Source organism: Equus przewalskii, chromosome 4 (genome assembly GCF_037783145.1).
Source record: "Equus przewalskii isolate Varuska chromosome 4, EquPr2, whole genome shotgun sequence".
In the NCBI taxonomy this organism is placed as follows: Eukaryota; Metazoa; Chordata; class Mammalia; order Perissodactyla; family Equidae; genus Equus; species Equus przewalskii.
Window position 1 is genome coordinate 63,666,949 of NC_091834.1, and position 20,993 is coordinate 63,687,941.

The 20,993-nt window shown below is 41.4% G+C and overlaps 1 protein-coding gene across 6 annotated transcripts in view; it reads left to right on the forward strand.

Moving 5' to 3' along the window:
- The window catches only part of BBS9 (Bardet-Biedl syndrome 9), a 422,371-nt gene extending 403,489 nt beyond the window's left edge, over nucleotides 1-18,882 (forward strand). For all 6 annotated transcript variants that reach the window (XR_011539202.1, XM_070616207.1, XM_070616209.1 and 3 more), the window contains 2 exons: nucleotides 18,142-18,252; nucleotides 18,448-18,882. Coding sequence is in view for 5 of the 6 variants with exons in the window: in XM_070616207.1 (XP_070472308.1) it covers nucleotides 18,142-18,252; nucleotides 18,448-18,479 (143 nt within the window). In the remaining variant the exon portion in view is untranslated. The remainder of the gene's footprint in view (nucleotides 1-18,141; nucleotides 18,253-18,447) is intronic.
- Nucleotides 18,883-20,993: the final 2,111 nt, after the last annotated feature.

The following is a 20,993-nucleotide window of genomic DNA, read 5'->3' on the forward strand; positions in this document are numbered from 1 at the left end:
TCTTTTAAGTTCCATGTTTATGTTCTTACTGGGTGCATGTCTTTGCAAGTGCTCCAGGTTAAGAACTAAATGTGTTAGAAAAACAGATGTAATGCAAATCAATAGGAGAGTTCTCATTTCCCAGTGAACAAAGCTTCGAGTTCCCGAGCAGTAATTTTACAGTACCGTCTCTCCATATCAGAAGAAGATGTGCTGACCCCAGCTTCTTTCCCCTGAGTTCTGCTATATCATAACTGATTAACGATCTATAGGGCCAGACAACAGTTTGCCTACATATGGTAGGGGGTCCTAATGCACTAACATAGTGTAGAGATCACTCTTGCCAACAATTAATTGGGGAATTCACTTTATGAAGCTCTGTTTACAGACTGACATCTGGAGAAATTCTTAACCTGGATCCATTCCAATCTGTAGGATTTATGGACTGCACTTGCTTTTTTGTAAATAGGACTCTTTTTCTGCTTGGTACATTCTGTTTACATAATTATCAATGGATGAAAATGGCTGTGTTCCTGTATTTCTTAATCCACTGTACCAAGTGGACCTAAATTCTAAGTGGTGGTCCAGCTAAGAGAATACTTGGACACCTATCATTATTCAAGTTGTGGAAACATCTTAATGCCAGGAGCACCCTGCTCTCTTAAATCCAGACTCTCTGACTGGAGCCCCTACACCCCAAGGGACTTAGTATTCAGCCTTTATGGGGATTTTAAAACTTGTTGAGACACATGCTAGATCTCTTAAAATATATTAGACTCCTTTTTATTCACAAACTTGGTCTCTGCTGTGAGGTGTGAAATGGAAGTATTTTCAAACATAGGTACATGCATAGTCTTGAACACATTTAAGTTCTCACCGTGTATAGGGGGATCCAAGTACATTATTAAGCAGTAGAATTGAACTCCCAAGCATTCCACAGGGTGTCGTGCTGGGCACCTCCACTGCCTCTCTGTGGTTAGTCATTGTCTCTGTTGCCAGTGGATGAGTTACTGTCCATGCAGTCCACATGTCATCTACAAATACAGGGAAGAAGAAAAGTTGTAGAATGGGTTTAAAAGGAATGTAGAAAAACAACTATTGTATGTTGGAACTGGAAACCTAAGACTATATAGAAAGCCATTTCCTTCTGCTTTGCTGAGTTTTGAAACTGTGAAATTGTGCCAGGTTAAGGGTAAGATGCCTCCACATTACAACAAAGTAAAGGATAGAATGGAAGCGGAGATGAGAAGGTCATGGATATGTGCCCCCAGTTCCTCCTTGAGAGTAGCAGCAGCATCATGTGGTATCAAGCTGATTTATCGTGCAATGGTAAGAACACATTCAGCCATATGTTAGGGCTTTATTTCCAAGATATATTTTGACGAGGTCTGTACCTGTTGTATTCATCAACAATCTCCTATATATGTGTTTTTTTTTGTGAATCAACTGTTCAGTAAGCACCTTTTTAAACCCAATTTCACAGAAATTTGCCTTTCCAAGATGGCCCTTAAGGACAGAACAGAGTAGTCATACACACATATACACACACGTCATTAGTTGAAAAAATTCCAACAAGCATAGCTTTACCAATTATGGTGTGCTTTTTTTTTTTTTTGGCTGAGGGATATTTGGCCTGAGCTAACATCCATGCCAATCTTCCTTTATTTTTTAGTATGTGGGCTGCCAGCACAGCATGGCTGCTAACAGAGTGGTATAGGTCTGTGCCTGGGAACTGAACCTGGGCGGCTGAAGCATAGCACACTGAACTTAACCACTGGGCAACCAGGGCTGGCCCAATTATGGTGTGCTTTTAAGAAATGTTAAGTCCAAGTACAGGATAGACTGGGCACTTTAATCTGAAGTCCAGTTTGGAAGAAGGGAGATCAGGGAAAATGCAGCCCTACTTTTCCTCCAGAGCTTTTTATCTCCGCTGTCACCCTTGTGTAAGTCCTTATCTGTGTTTTATCCACAATTCTGCCTCGCTATACCTCCTATTCTGCATTACATTTTTCTAACTGCTAATGTATTTGTATGCTTTAATGTTCAGTCATCTACATCTTCAGTAAGTCACCCCAAATGTCTTACATAGAAGTATATGCACTTCATACAGCATATAATAGAAGTAGAAGTGTGTACACTTCTATGTAAAATAGAAAGATAGAATATGTTGATGGTTCATCATTTCCCTCCCCTTTCCTTTTCATCCTCTGTCTCCCTCTCTCTTCTTCCCACTCCCCTTCCTCCCATTCTTCCTTGTTGCCAAAAAGTTTCTAAATACTTAGTTGAAATTGCTACACTAACATACAATAGGATGCTTGGCTTTCTATAGCTTACATTCTCCTTGAGCTAGAAAAAATATATTTTAAAAACTAAGAAAATGAACAGAGCAGAGGAGAATTATCAGGAGAACTCCTGTACATGTCTATTTGCCTGTGTGTATGTGTCTGCACACTGGCACACACATATAGAGAGACAGAGACAGGGACAGAGAGAGAAAGAGAGAGAGAAGGAGAGAGGAAAGGTAAAGAGTAAAACTTTTCCAAATGAATATATTTACAGAGAATTTTTTAACTACTCGTAGTCTCTTAGGGAAGCTCTTCATATTTAAGATAGTGAAATATCCTTTTCAAAGCACCCGTTCCCCACGCTTCCCATGAATTATAAACCTTTGAAATGAAATCTGAATGTTAACCTCAAAAAACACTTTATCCATCAAGTAAATCTTGATTAAAAGAAAAATGTCACTGGTGTATGTTTTTGAGGTTTCTGCTGTTTTCAATTCTTAGTGGCAATTCTGGCCACGTGAACGGAAGATTCTTTGGCTGACAAGTTAGAGCAGAGTCTGTGGTCATCTGTGATTCTCAAAGTGTCTCCTTGTTTGATTCCTCTTAAGTATATGAAGGAAAAAGAAGAAAAGATTTTCTCTTCCCTGAAGGAATGGAACATTCGCACCCATACACCCAGTTGATTGCAAAGGTTACTGTTGCAAGAAAATAAATCAGCAAAGTCCTAAAATATAACCAAAGAACAGCTTGCCAACCTTCTGGATTTTCTGTATCATTGAAAGGAAGTACTAGTTAGGACAGCCAACTCACAAGCACAGCCATTGAGATCTTTCTGGAAAAAGAGGTGTTCTTGAGGAAGCTCTAATGATTTTGGAAGCAGGACAACCAGCAACTAGCCCTGGGACGTTAGAGGCATCAGCTGCCCTCTATGTGCCTCTGCTTTGATATCTACTAAATGAAGGTGGTTGAACTAAATGCTAAAGTTCTTTGATTCCACAGAAATGGTGCAGAAAGTGCATCTATGCCAAGAAAATTAACAGAAAGCAGAGATGACAAAATGTGCTGTGTGCTAAACACTGTGCTGGGTGTACATGGTTTCATGTAATCCTCACAATAGGCTGCATCAGGTTCCGCTTTTTACAGATGAGGCAACTGATAACCTGCCCTGGGTCCTACAGCTAGATCCAGCTGGTCCACCACTGCGAACTTCACAGTCTAAGTCAAGCCTTGCTCTTGGCCTCCTTCCCCTTCAGGGGCCTCTCATTCACTGCCCACTTGGCTTTCACTTTTGATAGAGGAAAAGATAAACATCTGGAGACAATCCTAAAATAATGGAAGCCCTAAGAATTTATAAAAAGAAACTTTCTTTAAAAATTTTTCTCCAGTCTAATCATGAGAAAAACATCAGACGAATTGCAGTATAAGGGCCTCTGCAATATGCCTGACCAATACTCCTCAAAACTGTTGAGGCCATCGAAAACCAGGAGAGTGTGAGAAACTGTCACAACCAAGAAGGGCCAAAGGAGAGCTGACAAGTAATGTTACGTGGTGTTCTGGATGCGCTCCTGAGACAGAAAAAAGACATTCAGTAAAACCTAAGGGAATTTGAATAGACTAGGAACTTTTGTTAATAATAACCTATCAAAATCAGTTCATTGATCATAACAAAAGTACCCCACTAATGCAAGGTGTTAACAATAGGGGAAACTGTGCAGAGGATATATGGGAATTCACTGTACTAGCTGCTAAATTCTTGTGTACATCTAAAACTGTTCTAAAAAGTAAAGTCTATTTTAAAAAAAAGTTTGTCACTGCCCAAGCAAAAAGCACAGTTGTAACAGCAGGGCAAACAATATGCTTTTTTTTTCCCTTTGTATGCAAAATTTTTTTTTATTAAGGTTATAAAAATTAAGATCCTTGTGAAATTACAGTTGTACATTATTATTAGTCATGTTGTAGGTACACCACTTCAGCCCTAGTGCCCTCCCCCCACCCCCCTTTCCCCTGGCAACCACCGATCAGTTCTCTTTGTCCATATGTTAACTACCACCTAGGAGTCATACAGAGTTCGTCTTTCTCTGTCTGGCTTATTTCACTCAACATAATACCCTCAAGGTCTATCCATATTGTTGTGAATGGGACGACTTTGTCCTTTTTTATGGCTGAGTAGTATTCCATTGTATATATATACCACAACTTCTTTATCCAGTCATCAGTTGCTGGGCACTTAGGTTGGTTCCATGACTTGGCTATTGTGAATAATGCTGCAATGAAGATAGGGGTGCATGGAACTTCTGGAATTGCTGATTTCAGGTTCTTAGGATAGATACCCAGTAGTGGGATGGCTGGGTCATAAGGTATTTCTATTCTTAACCTTTTGAGGAATCTCCATACTGTTGTCCATAGTGGCTGCACCAGTTTGCATTCCCACCAACAGTGTATGAGGGTTCCTTTTTCTCCACAGCCTCTCCAACATTTGTCACTCTTGGTTTTGGATATTTTTGCCATTCTAATAGGTATAAGGTGATATCTTAGTGTAGTTTTGATTTGCATTTCCCTGATGATTAGTGATGATGAGCACCTTTTCATGTGTCTATTGGCCATCCGTATATCTTCTTTGGAGAAATGTCTGTTCATGTCCCCTGCCCATTTTGTAATTGGGTTATTTGATTTTTTATTGTTGAGTTGTGTGAGTTCTTTGTATATTATGGAGATTAACCCTTTGTCGGATAAGTAACTTGTGAATATTTTTTCCCAATTAGTGGGCTGTTTTTTCATTTCAATCCTGTTTTCCCTTGCCTTGAAGAAGCTCTTTAGCCTGATGAAGTCCCATTTGTTTATTATTTCTATTGTTTCCCTCATCTGAGGGGTTATGGTGTCCGAAAAGATTCTTTTGAAGCTGATGTCAAAGAGTGTGCTGCCGATATTCTCTTCTAGAAGACTTATTGTTTCAGGCCTAATCTTTAGGTCTTTGATCCATTTTGAGTTTATTTTAGTAAATGGTGAAAAAAGAATGGTTGATTTTCATTCTTTTACATGTGGCTGTCCAGTTTTCCCAGCACCATTTGTTGAAGAGACTTTCTTTCCTCCATTGTAGGCCCTCAGCTCCTTTGTCAAAGATTAGTTGTCCATAGATGTGTGGTTTTATTTCTGGGCTTTAAATTCTGTTCCATTGATCTGTGCATCTGTTTTTGTACCAGTGCCATGCTGTTTTGATTACTGTGGCTTTGTAGTATGTTTTGAAGTCAGGGATTGTGATGCCTCCAGCTTTGTTCTTCTTTCTCAGGATTGCTTTAGCAGTTCGGGGTCTTTTGTTGCCCCATATGAATTTTTGGATTCTTTGTTCAATTTCTGTAAAGAATGACATTGGAATTCTGATTGGGATAGCGTTGAATCTGTAGATTGCTTTAGGTAGTATGGACATTTTAACTATTATTCTTCCAATCCATGTGCATGGAATGTCTTTCCATCTCTATGTCGTCGTCGATTTCTTTCAAGAAAGTCTTGCAGTTTTCATTGTATAGATCTTTCACTTCCTTGATTAAATTTATCCCAAGGTATTTTATTCTTTTTGTTGCAATCATGAATGGGATTGAGTTCTTGAGATCTTTTTTTGTTAGTTCATTGTTACCATATAGAAATGCTACTGATTTATGTATGTTGATTTTATACCCTGCAACTTTGCTGCAGTTGTTGATTGTTTCTAATAGTTTTTCTATGGATTCTTTGAGGTTTTCTATATATAAGATCATGTCATCTGCAAACAGCGTGAGTTTTACTTCTTCGTTGCCTATTTGGATTCCTTTTATTTCTTTTTCCTGCCGAATAGCTCTGGCCAACACCTCCAGTACTATGTTGAATAAGAGTGGTGAAAGTGGGCACCTTTGTCTTGTTCCTGTTCTGAGAGGGATGGCTTTCAGTTTTTGTCCGTTGAGTATGATGTTGGCTGTGGGCTTGTCATATATGGCCTTTATTATGTTGAGGTACTTTCCTTCTATACCCATTTTATTGAGGGTTTTTATCATAAATGGATATTGGATCTTGTTGAATGCTTTCTCTGCATCTATTGAGATGATCATGTGGTTTTTGTTTCTCATATTGTTAATGTAGTGAATCACATTGATTGACTTGCGGATGTTGAACCATCCCTGTGTCCCTGGTATAAATCCAACTTGATCATGGTGTATAATCTTTTTGATGTATTGCTGTATTTGGTTTGCCAAAATTTTGTTGAGGATTTTTGCATCTATGTTCATCAGTGATATTGGCCTGTAGTTTTCCTTCTTTGTGTTGTCTTTGTCAGGTTTGGGGATCAGGGTGATGTTGGCTTCATAGAATGTATTTGGGAGTGCTCCATCTTCCTCTATTTTCTGGAACAGTTTGAGAAGGATAGGTATTAAATCTTCTTTGAATGTTTGGTGGAATTCTCCAGAGAAGTCATCTGGTCCTGGACTCTTATTTTTGGGGAGATTTTTGATTACTGTTTCTATTTCCTTACTTGTGATTGGTCTATTCAGATTCTCTATTTCTTCCTGATTCAGTTTGGGTAGTTTGTATGAGTCTAGGAATTTATCCATTTCTTCTAGGTTGTTCAATTTGTTGGCATATAGTTTTTCATAGTATTCTCTTATGATCCTTTGTATTTCTGTAGTATCTGTTGTGATTTCTCCTCTCTCGTTTCTAATTTTATTTATTTGAGACTTCTCTCTTTTTTTTTTAGTGAGTCTGGCTAAGGGTTTGTCGATTTTGTTAATTTTTTCAAAGAACCAACTCTTTGTTTCATTGATCCTTTCTACTGTCTTTTTTGTTTCAATATCATTTATTTCTGCTCTAATTCTTATTATTTCCCTCTTTCTACTGACTTTGGGCTTTGTTTGTTCTTCTTTTTCTAATTCCATTAGGTGTCGTTTGAGGTTGCTTATGTAAGATTTTTTTGCTTATTGAGGTGAGCCTGTATTGCAATGAATTTCCCTCTTAGGACTGCCTTTGCTGCGTCCCAAATAATTTGGTATGGTGTGTTTTCATTTTCATTTGTCTCCCGATAATATTTGATTTCTTCTTTAATTTCTTCAATAATCCATTGTTTGTTCAGTAGCATGTTGTTTAGTCTCCACATTTTTGGCCCTTTCTCAGCTTTATTCTTGTAGTTGATTTCTAGTTTCATAGCATTGTTATCAGAAAAGATGCTTGATATTATTTCAACCCTCTTGAACTTATTGATGCTTGCTTTGTTTCCCAGGATATGGTCTATCCTTGAGAATGTTCCATGCGCACTTGAGAAGAATGTGTAACCTGCTGTTTTTGGATGAAGTGTCCTATATATATCTATTAGGTCCATCTGATCTAATTTTTCATTTAATTCTATAATTTCCTTGTTGATTTTCTGTCTGGATGATCTGTCCATTGGTGTTAATGGGGTGTTGAGGTCACCTACTATTATTGTATTGCTGTTGATGTCTCCTTTTAGTTTTGTTAATAGTTTCTTTACGAATTTTGGTGCTCCTGTGTTAGGTGCGTATATATTTATAAGTGTTATGTCATCTTGGTGGAGTGTCCCTTTTATCATTATATACTGCCCCTCTTTGTCTTTCTTTATCTGTTTTGCTTTGAAGTCTACTTTGTCTATTATAAGTATGGCAACACCTGCTTTCTTTTGTTCATTATTAGCTTGGAGTATTGTCTTCCATCCCTTCACTCTGAGTCTGTGTTTGTCTTTGGGGCTGAGGTGTGTTTCCTGGAGGCAGCATATTGTTGGATCTTGTTCTTTGATCCATCTTGCCACTCTGTGCCTTTTGATTGGAGAGTTCAATCCATTCACATTTAGTGTGATTATTGAAACGTGGGGGCCTACTGTTGCAATTTTATCACTTGTTTTCCGGTTCTTTTGCATTTTGTCCTGATGGAGAGCTGTTACTTTGTGTTATTGACCTTCTGCTTATCTCCTTTGTTCTGGATTTTGTAACCCCTTTCCTTTTTTTGATTTTTCAGGAATGAGTTTCTTCCTGAGCAATTCTTGAAGGGGAGGTTTTGTGGTGATGAACTCCCTTAACTTTTGTTTGTCTGGGAAGGTTTTTATTTCTCCATCGTATTTGAAGGATATTTTTGCTGGGTAGAGTATTCTTGGCTGCAGGTTTTTATCCTTCAGAGTTTTGAATATTTCATTCCAATCTCTTCTAGCCTGTAAGGTCTCTCCTGAGAAATCTGCTGATAGCCTTATGGGGTTTCCTTTGTAAGTTATTGTCTTATGCCTGGCTGTCCTTAGTATTTTCTCTTTGTCGTTGACTTTTGCTAGTTTCACTACTATATGTCTTGGGGTTGGTCTTCTTGCGTTAATAAAGTTTGGAGATCTGTTGGCTTCTGTCACGTGAAGTTCCATCTCTCTTCCCAAGTATGGAAAGTTCTCAGCTATTATTTCTTTGAACAGGCCTTCTGCCCCCTTCTCCTTCTCTTCTCCCTCTGGTATACCTATAATCCTTATGTTGCATCTCCTAATTGAGTCAGATAATTCTCGGAGAGTTTCTTCATTTCTTTTTAGTCTTAATTCTCTCTACTCCTCTGCCTGCAGCATTTCTAAATTCCTATCCTCCGAATTGCTAATTCTGTCCTCCATATTATCGACCCTACTGTTCAGAGAGTCCAGATTTTTCTTAATTTCCTCCATTGTGTTCTTCATCTCCAATATTTCTAATTGGTTCTTCTTTATAGTGTCAAGCTCTTTTGTGACATAGCTCCTGAACTCATTGAGTTGTCTATCTGAATTCTCTTTTAGGTCATTGAGTTTTTTCATAATGGCAGTTTTGAAATCATCGTCATTTAGGTTATAGATTTCATTGTCTTTGGGATTGTTTTCTGGGTGCTTATCATTTTCCTTCTGTTCTGGAGATTTAATATATTTTTTCATACTGCTTGATGGCGTGGATTTGTGCCTCCTCATAGAGATAGAGTTTAGTCGCTGCTTCCACTTGTTGCGACTGGTGTGTGTGTGTGTGGGGGGGGGCAGCTGTTTAGACTGCCCCAACCAGGAACCCTGTCAGCTGTTACTGACTGGGCCTGGACCCCTCCTCGTAGTCACAGTGGTCCTGTGGGGGTCCCTCATCGGTTGTGGGGGCAATCGCAAGGGGGCCTCAGGCTGCTGGTACCTACTGCTGCAGCCCACCTAGATGCGTGCCCTCCTTGTGGTCTGCAGTGGTGTTGTGGGCTTTCCCATCAGCCAGGAGCAGGATCACCTATAATCTCCGATTTGTCCCTAACAGAGCCCACCAGATCCCACTTGTCCACTATAGGTCCCAGCGGAGCTATGAGTATCTTCTGCAGTCTGTCGTTAGCTCACCTAGCTGTGCTACTTTTGCCCCAGGGCCTTCCCGCCTTGCGATTGCCAGTCGGGACCTCTCCACTAGTGCTGTGCAGAGGCTTTCGCTGAGGCTGCTGTAAGAACCTAGAGTTCACCCCTGGGCTATGTAGCCGTTTCACCAGAGCTCTTCTCTGCCCCACTTCACTCTCACGGGATCTCTGGGAGCCCCTTGCCTCATCTGGGACACGGCCAGAGTCTGTGGGCCTGGCAGTGGCTTGTGAGCTGCTGCCTTGTGGGGAATTCTGCTCTAGGGAGCTTCCCAGTGTTCCGAATGCTGGGCGGGGCCTCCCTGCCAGTGGTGAGAAGAGGCCCTCCCTGCTGGGGGGGTGCAGGACCCTGGAGCGACCCCCCGGGCCGCAGAGCTGGGTGTTGGAGCTCCACCCAGTCCCCAAGCGCATCCATGGGAAGTCCGGGCACCCCCTGCAGCGACCTGTGTGCCAGAGACTGTGAGCCCAGCGGCAGCTTGTAGTCTGGAGCTGCCCCAGGGGATCCGCCCACCGGGAGCTTCCCTTTGTCCTGGATTCTGGGTGTGGCCTCCCTGCTAATGGTGAGCAGAGGCTTTCCCTGCCAGGGAGATGGGGGACCCCGGAGCCTTCCCCTGCGCCACAGAGCCAGGCGCTGGAGCTCCAACCGTGTCCCCAAGCACGTCTACGGGAAGTCCGGGCGCCCCCTGCACCGAGTCGTGCACCAGAGACTGTGAGTGGTCTGGTGCCGTGCTGGGCCTGCCAGGAGCTTCTCTTTGTTCTGGCTTCTGGGTGGGGCCTCCCTGCTAATGGGGAGTGGAGGCCTTCCCTGCTGGTGGGTGCGGGACCCTGGGGAATTCCCTCTGGGCTTAGGTGTGATCGCGGGGGGCTTGGGTAGTAGTGTTGTCACCTGTTTCCACCGTTGCTCCACTGGTGAGTGCACACTCCTGCCCTTGGTGTGTGGCGATGCTATGGGGGAGTCTGCTGGAAGAGAGCCTCCTGCAGGAACTAGGCTGTCCGGGGGTCTGGGGTCGGGGGTCGGAGAGTTTTCACCTATTTCCACCTCCTCCCGGGGGGAAGTCTGTCCGCTTTCCGATGTGTAGTAGCACGAGACTTTTAGGTGTCTTGAGATGCTATCTGGATATCCTTTGTTAATTGGCGAATGTCCAATTAGTTGTAGATTCGACGGGGGAGAGACAAAGAAGACCTCTCACTCCACCATCTTGGTCCTGCCTCTCCCAAACAATATGCTTTTAAACGACAACAATTACTACTACTACTGCTATTTCTTCTTCAACTTATTATTGCTATTGTTGTAGTAATACTGTAAGATGAACTAGCAATATTAAATGCCTCTAAGAACCTTTAGAATTAGGCTGCTGTATGAAGAGTAGCTTTCCATGAGCCTTGGATTAGGCCAGAGGGTTGGCCAACTACTTACAGCCCATGAGCCAAATCTGGCCCACTGCCTGTTTTAGTAAATAAAGTTTTATTGGAACACAGCAATGCTCATTCATGTTTGCATATTGTCTATGGCTGCTTTTGCACTCCAACAGCAAAACTGAGTAGTTGCACTAGAGACCAGATGGGCTGCAAAGCTGAAAAATATTTAGCATCTGGCCAACCCCTGGTTTAGGCTATTTGAGTTACAAGGTAGGCAGTAAGGCAGGTAAGCTGGGCCACTGGGATTCCCCTGGGGTAGAATCAAATATTAGAACTCAAATATTAGGCGTAGCAGGAAAGCTATCCGATAGGGCACGAGTAACAGAGAGTAGTTGGCTTCAGAGGTGGCCACGTGGTTAGAGGTTCTGGGCACTTTCTTTTTTGCTGCAGGCCTGTGTCTTTGGTCCCAGGGGTGTGTTAGCTTGTGTGAACCCTGCCTCTTCAGACTCCCACCTTTAAGGACTTTTCTCTTGGTCTTTTTATTCTTTGAGTGTTCCTAACTTTGACCTGAAAATAAAGAGTCAGAACTTAATGTGTTTTTCAATGTGCCAGGTATTTGTACACACTCATCAATTTCTCCCTTATGAAGCAGGGCTGCCATAGTTTCTGTTTTATAGATAAGGAAACTGAGGCTCATTGAAGTGAAATAACTTGCTCAAGAGGGTCACTTGGCTTGTAAATGCTGAGCCCCTGTTTGAATTTGGCTTCAAAACATCATGTTAAACCCCCTGTGCCATGCCCACCTTCAGTGCTGGAGCTGACTCACACTAGTTCATGAGAATCAATTATTGAATTTTTAGGAATTCTGTGAGCCAGTTGTTAAACACAGCCATTATTAAAAATTAAATTGCATAAACTTATAGCCAAATAAATTGTATTAAGAACAAAGATAATGCACTTCAAAACTCTTCACTGATTATTTTCCTGCATTTTACTGTCATCAGTGCTCTTGAGGCATTTTATGCCTACAGAATCCATCTGGTGAAAGTACTGTCTAACAGTGTGTTCCTGCACATCTCTGCCAAGCTCCACATTTGGTGATGGCATGTTGGCTGCTTGAAATTGACCATGGTGGGAATATTTACACCACGGAAATGGGCAAACACTACAGGTTAGGGCTTAGGGCTTTACTTTTTTTTCCCTTGAATGCCAGCTGGTTATGCATTTGCCGGCATACCATTGCTTACCTTGCATTCTGATTTTGATCTCTAGTATTCTAGATGACAATCACATTTGTTTCTGCCCAGCCTCCTATCTTGACCTTTGAACTCTATAACTTTTACAGTTAACTCCACAATAGCAACCTGCGGAAAGGACCTGAGCTCTTTTTTGTTGTTTTTGTTTGTTTGTTTGTTTATCTGACAGTGAGCAGAAATTCCTTAGAGTAATTGCTTTGTTGATAAAATATGTTCCACCTGGTGAAGAGGAAGTTCAACCATTTTATAATTTGCTCTTAATATAGAAATAGGTTTGAGGATAGCTTAGAATCCTTTTAAAGAATTCTAGAGTTCGGTTATCTTTATAAATACAGGATGAACTCCTGTTTGTTCAGAATTATTTCTACTTAAATAATTTTCTGGCTACATGATGATTATTACATGTATTAATGTGTTATTAGTTTGCAAAAAAACAAATTTTTACAGCCAGGTTTAATTAACACAAATGGGCATGTACATAATTTGGTAACAATTCAGAGGAGTAGGCAGCTTAGTAAAGTACCTCAAAAACATCCTCTTAAACATCACTAGTGTAGGCTCCAATTTATAAACTGTCTTGTCCGAACGCTTGTGTGCTGATTGTTCGCAATTCATAATATATGCTTCGTGTTTTAAAATTTCATCTACAGGGGTTACATTTCCAGATTAGTCCAGAAAAGGTTTTTAACCCAATTATTTATTTGTAAAAGAACTCTAACAAAGCTACCACTCGTGACATTGTTCCTTTGTGAAAATGCACAGAGGTCTGACTCCAGATCCCAGATTCCCTTAGCAAAACTCCTCTTTATAAGAGAGCACAGAAATAGAAGTAGATCTCCATAGTTGCAGCAGCGGTAGGAAGAGGGAACCTGGACATGCTGTGTTCGTGGGGAGAGGGAACCTGTCCTGGACACTATGCAATGAGTGATCTGGCAGCCAGACATTGGAGCAGAAGGGAGACACAGACGTTGTGAGAAGCCCATGTTATTTCCAAAATGAGTTTACTGGCTATTTGAACTAAGAATTTGCTGAATTATTATTTTTAACTCTAATTCTATGTATCAAATTAATTAATGTAAATCATATCTTGAAGTCAGTGCTTCTCCAAGTGTGGCCGGCAGACTGGCATTTGTCTGCGAACTTTTTGTACCTGAAATTGAGAGTAAGTGTTTAGAAACTTGAAGCAATCAACAGAATACTTTTACAGTGATTGACTCTAATACAAAAAGGTGAGGGCTGTTATGTTGTTCTCATTTTTCTAGTAATTCTTTTTATTCTGTTTTACAAAAGTATTGGTTTAGATAGATTGGAAATTTTAAAAGCCGGTCCTTTTGAGAAGTGCTGCTGTAGTGCAGAGAGCTGGGCTGCAGCTCATACAGACTTGCTGTGTGACCTTTGGCAATGACGTCATCTTTCGGTTTACACTTAATAAGTTGAGACTTTCTAGCAAGCCTGACACTTAGTCTTCCAAAGCCAAGTCAGAGATACAAAAAAAAAGGTCAAAATTTTTATTTTCTTTAATAGCAAGAAGGTAGGAAATTCAGTCTGAGTTATTATTGCTCCCCTGACCCTCTCCACCCCTACACTCCCGTCCCGTATGGGGCTCAGAAAATGAGGACGCGGTCCTGCCAACAGCCTCATTGCCTAAGCCCACAGCGGAGGCCTGGTGGAGTGAGGGAGGCCTTGCTGAGGTTGGGGCTCCTGGTGCCCAGCCCTCCTTGTGTCCCATGCCTCTATCCGCCGATGCCTTGTTACCTTGGGGTGGTCCAGCCTAGGCTTCAACCATCTCTCTCCCTCTGAGCTTTACCCCTCTGAGTTATGGCTAGAGGAAAGCTTTCCGCAGAAATGCTGAGTTCCATATCTTCAGTGACCTCAGGCTGTGGAAAACCAAGGCTAGAACGGAAAGCATTTTCAGGCTACTTTTGATTTGGCCCCATTACAAATTTCTGAGTCAAGGAAACACAAGGTGGCTCCAGGAACCTTTGGAGGTACAGGGGATGGGGGAGGGACAACAGAAGAAGAAAACACAAATTAACATCAATACCTCTACAATTGTAAAAGGGGGCCAATGAACTCTTCCTTACAGGGTTGTTAGAGGACTGAGTGAGCCAATGCATTGAGAATTCATAGCTGCTTGCCCAGCACCCAGTAGGTCCACAGGATTATGATTTCCAGGTCAGGATGTCTCCGACTCTAGCTTGTTTTTGCCTATTGGCTCATAATGTGACATACACGTGATATGTGTTTGGATGATTTTGTCCAGCTGTGTTTTTCCTTCCCCTTCTTTGACGGGACGGGCTCTAAGCCAAGGGTGCTTCATCTGGCGTCTGTGGAACCCAGGCTCCACTTCCACAGGTGGGCTTCAGAGGGTCTCTGTTAGTTTGGAAGTTTTACATTTTATTTCTCTCCTTTTACAGCTTACTTTTAAATTTTTAAGAAACAAATATTTTTTTCCTGGAAAAAAATCTGATCAGATATACCCATCTGTCCTTCTTGGCAGATTCTAATTCAGTAGCTGTGGAATGGGGCCTGAGAGTCTGCCTTTCTACCAAGCTCACTGGGGATACCCAGTTCTGCTGTTCTGATGACCTCTCTTAAACTAGCGAGGCCAAAGAGGCCTTCTGGCTTTCTGGATTTGCTGTCTGTTGTCTGTTAACGGCGCTGAAACTTGCCGTTCTCTTTTTACAAAGTATCTAGTCATCGGAAGCCACCTCCCTACTCAGGAATCCTTGTAATTATAAACGTTTCTATGCTACAATTTCTTGATCTCCCAGTCTTGAGCTCTACGTGCACATCATCCCCATTAACCATGGGTAAAAGCTTAAGTAATTGCATACCGGGGGTTGCTCGCATCCTGTTTACCCCCAGCCATGGAGCCCCTATTTCTTCCACAGAGAGATGGACATTCTAACTTCAAATCCATCTTGAAGGCCTACATTTTAAAACTACTTCCAGTACCAATGATTTTTGTGAGAACGCAGAGCTTGAGGCAAGGGTTAAAGTGATGGCAGTTTGTTTGGCAAACTCAAGGAAGGGAGGATGGGGAAAAAGGGAGGCGAGTTGAGGCCATACGTGAAGTAATGTGAAGTGGTGCGTCCGTATCTCTCAAAGAGGCATGAAGAGACGCAGCAGGTGCATCCACTCAGCACACAGCGGTTTCTGGAGGTTGGCAGAAAGGAAATAATAATCCAAAGTTGACCCGAGAGAGGGAGGCAGAGAGAGAATTCTCTGCCCAGCTCCTTCCCTTCTCCCATTTCCCATTGGTCAGATGCCAGGTCCCACATCCTGTTGTTCCTTCCAAGCTGAAAGTGGCAGAAACTCTGGGAATATGGTTGGTGAGTCTGGCTGCATGGAGGCATCCAAAGAAAGGGGGGTGAGATTCCCAGGACAAGTGCCTGGTCAGCCCTGCAGTGGGATTTAAGAGACTGGTCATCTCTCTGTACTTAGGACAAGGCAGAAAGTTTTGTGCCAAGGAGAAGAGAGCAAATTACATAAGTTGTTGATAGTCTAAAACAACTGACTTTTCCTTTTGTGCCCACATGATTGAAGAAATAGGAAGTGGGTTTTTGGTTTTGGGTTTTTTTTTTGTTGGTGAAGAAGATTAGCCCTGAGCAACACTGGTTGCCAATGGTCCTCTTTTTGCTTGAGGAAGAGTGGCCCTGTGCTAAAATCTATGCCAATCTCCCTCTGTTTTGTATGTGGGGTGCCTCCATACCATGGCTTGATGAATAGTGTGTATGTCTGTGCCTGGGATCCAAACCTGTGAACTCTGGGCCACTGAAGTGGACCACGCAAACCCGACCACCATGCCATGAGGCAGGTCCCTAGGAAGTGCTTTTTGAGTCTTCATCCTTCTGTCTTGTCTCAATATTGTCAGCTAGAATAAAAGGTGGACACTAATTAAGTGGAGACCTGCCTCTCTTCACATATGGCAGACACTGCTAACCTATCATTCCACTCCTTCCCATCTGTTGCCTGGGCCACTTATTCCCCACTCCTGAAGTTTCCTTGTGTGTGAAGCACAGCATTCCTGGCCTCACCCTGCGCCCTCCCTCTCTCTTCCTCAGGGATGGAGAAATGACTTAATCTGATTTGTGAGTCTGGAATGAGAAATGAGGCCCCTCGTTGGCCTTTTTTCTTGCAATCAGGGTTCTCTTCTGCAGGGAGCACATCCCTTCTTTCTCTTCTTCCCTGTCATTAGCCTTAAGAGGTACCTCTCCCCCATCCCGACATGCCCTATTCCTTTTTTCTCCACTGGATGAGGGTCCAGGAGGAGAAGGAGGATGTTATTTCTTGGGCTTCCCCAAAGCAGCTCAGAGCCTGCCCCTCCCTCGCAATACTGTAAACGGTGCTCCCTGGCAGCCATTCTCGGTGGGTCACCAGGGGAACTCAAACCTGCTGACACCAGAAACCCGCAGCCACAGTCTCTCTTTGGTTAATGCTGCAAGTGGGAGCCGTGGAGTAAGTGGTTAGATAACATGGGCTTTAGGAGTTGTCAGGCTTCGCTGTGAACTCTGTCTCACTCCTTAGGAGCTGTGTGACCTTGGCAAGTTACTGAATCTTATGAGACCTCAGTTTTCTCGTCTATAAAATGAGAAGAATAATATCTATTTCGTGGTGTGGTTTGTAGGAACTAAATGAGATAATATGGGAAGAGTTTCTCCCACTTAGAAAGTACTTAATAATGATAATTATTGTTACCATGATCTACAGGCTTTGGAAAGAGATTAAAAATAAGCCTGGTTCTCCTTCTGGATGGGGCCCTCGCGATTTGCAGATGCAGCTAGGGGAGTTCCATTGCATTGATGGATAATTCTAACGTTTCCTGTTTGGGTAACCTCTGAGGCTCCCTCTAATTCTTATTTTATGAGTGTGGAAATGCTTTTCTCTCAAGTTTCCTTCAGCATCAATTTCTTTTTCAGAGTTGGTGCAGAGGGATGAATGGTAAGGTGTGTTGTCCTTCAGACCTGGAATCTTCCCTCTTCCCTCATACTTGAACGATGGGGTCTACAGATCAGTGTGGCCGATACCGTCTCTTTTCATAAGCTCCCTTGAGCATAAAGCCAAACATGATTATGGAGGCTTTGGACTCAGTGTGTGAGAAGCCTCAGAAAAAGAAATAAAAAAATCACACTTCATTAACAAGAAGAATGGCTTTGGGAAAATATATATATAGTATACAGCATGTTAGTACATTTCCAGGGAATGATGGCAAATTAGTCAAATCAAGTTGCAGATGTAGTCAGGAAAATCTCACATGATTTTGAGTTTTCCAGTCGAGATTTTGGTGGATAAAATCAAATTACTTACACCCAGTTTGCAAAAGCATGGTGGTGCCAGCTCATCCTCAAGTCATCTTGGAATTGACTTGAAATTGACAGCTTCCCCAATGCAGTTCATGACTTTCCTGTTGAATTATGAAGTGTTTGTGTCTGTGCTGTAAGGTGTTGGGATTCAGGGGTAGAATCAGATTCCAGAGAAATACCACCACAGTCACTGTCTCCGAGCAGTCTTCTTCTTTGCTCAAGGAAAGTTTCCTTCCCTCGTGATCGATGTGCTTTGTTTCTTTTACAGTTTCTGATGCTCTGGTATTAAAGGGAATTCCTGCTGAGGCGCCATTATAGTATTGATATCACATATGCTATAGGTTTTGTCCTTTCCTGACTTTAAAAAGGGTAAATTTAAAGACAACACAGCTGCTGCTGTTGCTAAGTGATCATCAGTATAATATGTCTGTGGGGACAATAACTCATTCCCAGTATTTTGACCAAAGAGATACGTTTAAGTCTTCTGTCCTCCCCTGAAGATTATTGTCACATCGTTGATTATCTTTGTGATTGATATGTTCTTAAGCTGTGGTTTTTGTGTGGAAAGGCATGTTTTCCTACACTTGGCTTAAAATACTGTTTGTATTTTTCAACCAGGTGGCTGTACCACGATCCCAGAATCAGACCTAGAGGAAAGATCAGTAGAACAAGACTCCACTGAACTGTTTACCAACCACAAGCACCTCATTGCAGAGACTCCCATACCTGGTAAGAGAACGAGTGGCCTTCACAAATGATATGCCACCAACAGCAACACTCTCCAGTTTTTGTCATACCAGAGAGCATTTTGCAAAGCTGCTTGTTTTTCAGCTTCTTCGTCCTTCCCCTTGGCGTTGGTGCAGCTTAATATCATTTGTGTATTCCTTTCAATATTTCTCTCTCTGTTACTTTCTTTTTTTGCAGAAGTTTCATCCCTTCAAGGAGTCTCAGAATAGTTCAAGTAGAATTGTTTGGTTGAGGGGAAGATGGCTTCTCAAGGCTGATCCTGTGTGGACCTCATGGCCAGCACAGATGTAGGACTCGCCCAGGTGCTTCATCCGGCTCACCCACCTGGAGATGACACTATGTAGAGATGGGGATGGGGCCTTCTTATTTTACTAGGAGGACTTGTAATACCATGGGCAAGTCAGTTGAAAGTTGTCTTACGGGGAAAGGATGTTGCTGCTTTTTTGGTCATCTGTATGCTTGCAGCCACAGGATACAGTGAAGTGACATCATTTGGGGACAGACTTTATATTGCAGCGACCCAGATCCAAAATAATTTGATACCCCATTTTTTCACAGAATTCTTATATAGTAAATGTATCAAATTTAATAAAGCATCTCATTGTCAAACAATATCTTGGATTTGATTTATAATCAGAGGGTTATACATGTGATTTGTCTACATTATTTCTTCAAAGGAAATTGAAAGGAGATGAAAACTTTGCTACTCCGTGGTAAGACTCCAAGAGATTGTTTTATAAATAAAAGAAACTACAGAACTTTCATATGATTTACTCTATTAAGCTAAAAGTGGGAGAAGGTAAGTTCTCTAGTGTTGTATGAAAATGTAAAATATTTTCAAGGAAGCTACTACCTTAACATCCTCTTTTCATGACCCCAATGGGTGACACCTTTTAAAAACCCATATTAGGAAAGGATTCACACTTAATTACCATTAAATTTAAGGTTTTTATATGCAAGAAATAAAAGAGATTCTGCCAGTTTCAAGTTAAAATTGCAGTTTCAAGACTGATTTATTTAAACAAGAATATGTCTGTGCCATTTTTGCAATGCCTCTCCGTCAGTACAAATGGGAAAATGAGTTCATGGTTTTTCTATATGTGAAGTGTCAAAAAACTGCAGAAGATGCATTATTTACTATTTCTAGCATTGCTTTTTAGGTGTTGCAGCAGCAGATGTAATATTTTTAATTGTCGAGCAGGAGTGTGGTCAACTTCTAGCCTTTGGGCAAGAGTCAACCATTAGGTTAATTTCACCCAGCCTGTGGGGACCAGTAAAAGATGTCATGGGCAACTGGGGCTGGCCCAGTGGTGTAGTAGTTTGGTTTGGCGTGCTCCACTTTGGCAGCCTGGGGTTTGCAAGTTCAAGTCCTGGGTGTGGACTTACACTGCTCGTCAGAGCCATGCTGTGGCAGTGACCCACATACAAAATAGAGGAAGACTGGCACAGATGTTAGCTCAGGGTGAATCTTCTTCAAGCAAAACAAAGGATGATTGGCAACAGGTGTTAGCTCAGGGCCACTCTTCCTCACCAAAAAGAAAAAGATGGCATGGCTCTGTGTATACCTATAGTTGCAAAAACACAGCACTTCTGATTGTCTTCAACAGCTTTCTTCAAGAAAGGTTACAAAAGAGATGTATTACTTCTTAAAAGTGTGTTTCTGTCTTAAGTCTCTCTTTTTTGGATATTTTGTTTCCATGAATGTTTTTTGTACTATACTTGTGCCCATGTGCTCATCTCTCTTCTTCTTTCTCTTTCTGCCTTTTTTTGAGTCATGTCTTGCTTGTGTGTGACCTTCTAACTGCCTTTCTTTAGCTCAGTTTCTTTCTCTGTCTTGTGTTTCTATGTTCATCTGCCTTGATCAGTCTTTCTGCCCCTTCACCTAGTCCCCCATTCTTTCCCGTCACCCTGTGATTCTCTCCCTTTATACTCCATGATATGAAACTGAAGCATATTGTTTGATTTATAAAGGTTATTTTAAATGTGTACAAGTGTGATAGTTTCTCTCTCTTTCAAATCCCTCCTCTATTTATGTCGTCCATGTTATTTCCCTTTTATTTATATCATCCACGTTTGCTCTCTTCTGTGAGAGAGTGACTACCAACAAAATTCAAGAGGCTTCCTATCTCTGGGTTGAGAATCTAAGGTGACTTTTGTTGCTACAATTACATGTTATGCTGAGAGTTTTTATGTTGAGAAATATATTCGCAAAATGTTTTCTGGAAATCATTATCAGTATCTTAAGCCTATTGGCACAATTACTTGACCAAATAGTTTTATTTTTTATTTGAATCACTTTAATACAGAACTCTATGAACATACATCATACACATAAACATTTAAAAATATATCTAATTTATTACCTTTCACATTTTACTAGCTGCCAAAAGGAAAGAAGTGAGTAATTAACCTTTTCACCATTACCAAATTTAAAATGTAAATTCTAAAAATGATAAAATAATTTGATTCATGACTTAAAAGTACCTTTTGATAAAGGATTTCTCAAATTTAAGTTGTCTTTTTATTCCTGATTTTGGCCTCATAATTTTAAAAAAACACATAAAGTGTTTTGACTAACAGAAAAATAATGGGGCCAAGAATTATGCTAGACTTTGGAGTGGCTTTTTAAAAATCAAGACTCAAATAATTGTTAACCATTCTCATTATTTTGGCGCTGGGATTTCAGTCTTTAACAACAATTGTTCATTTTTATTTCTTTCGTG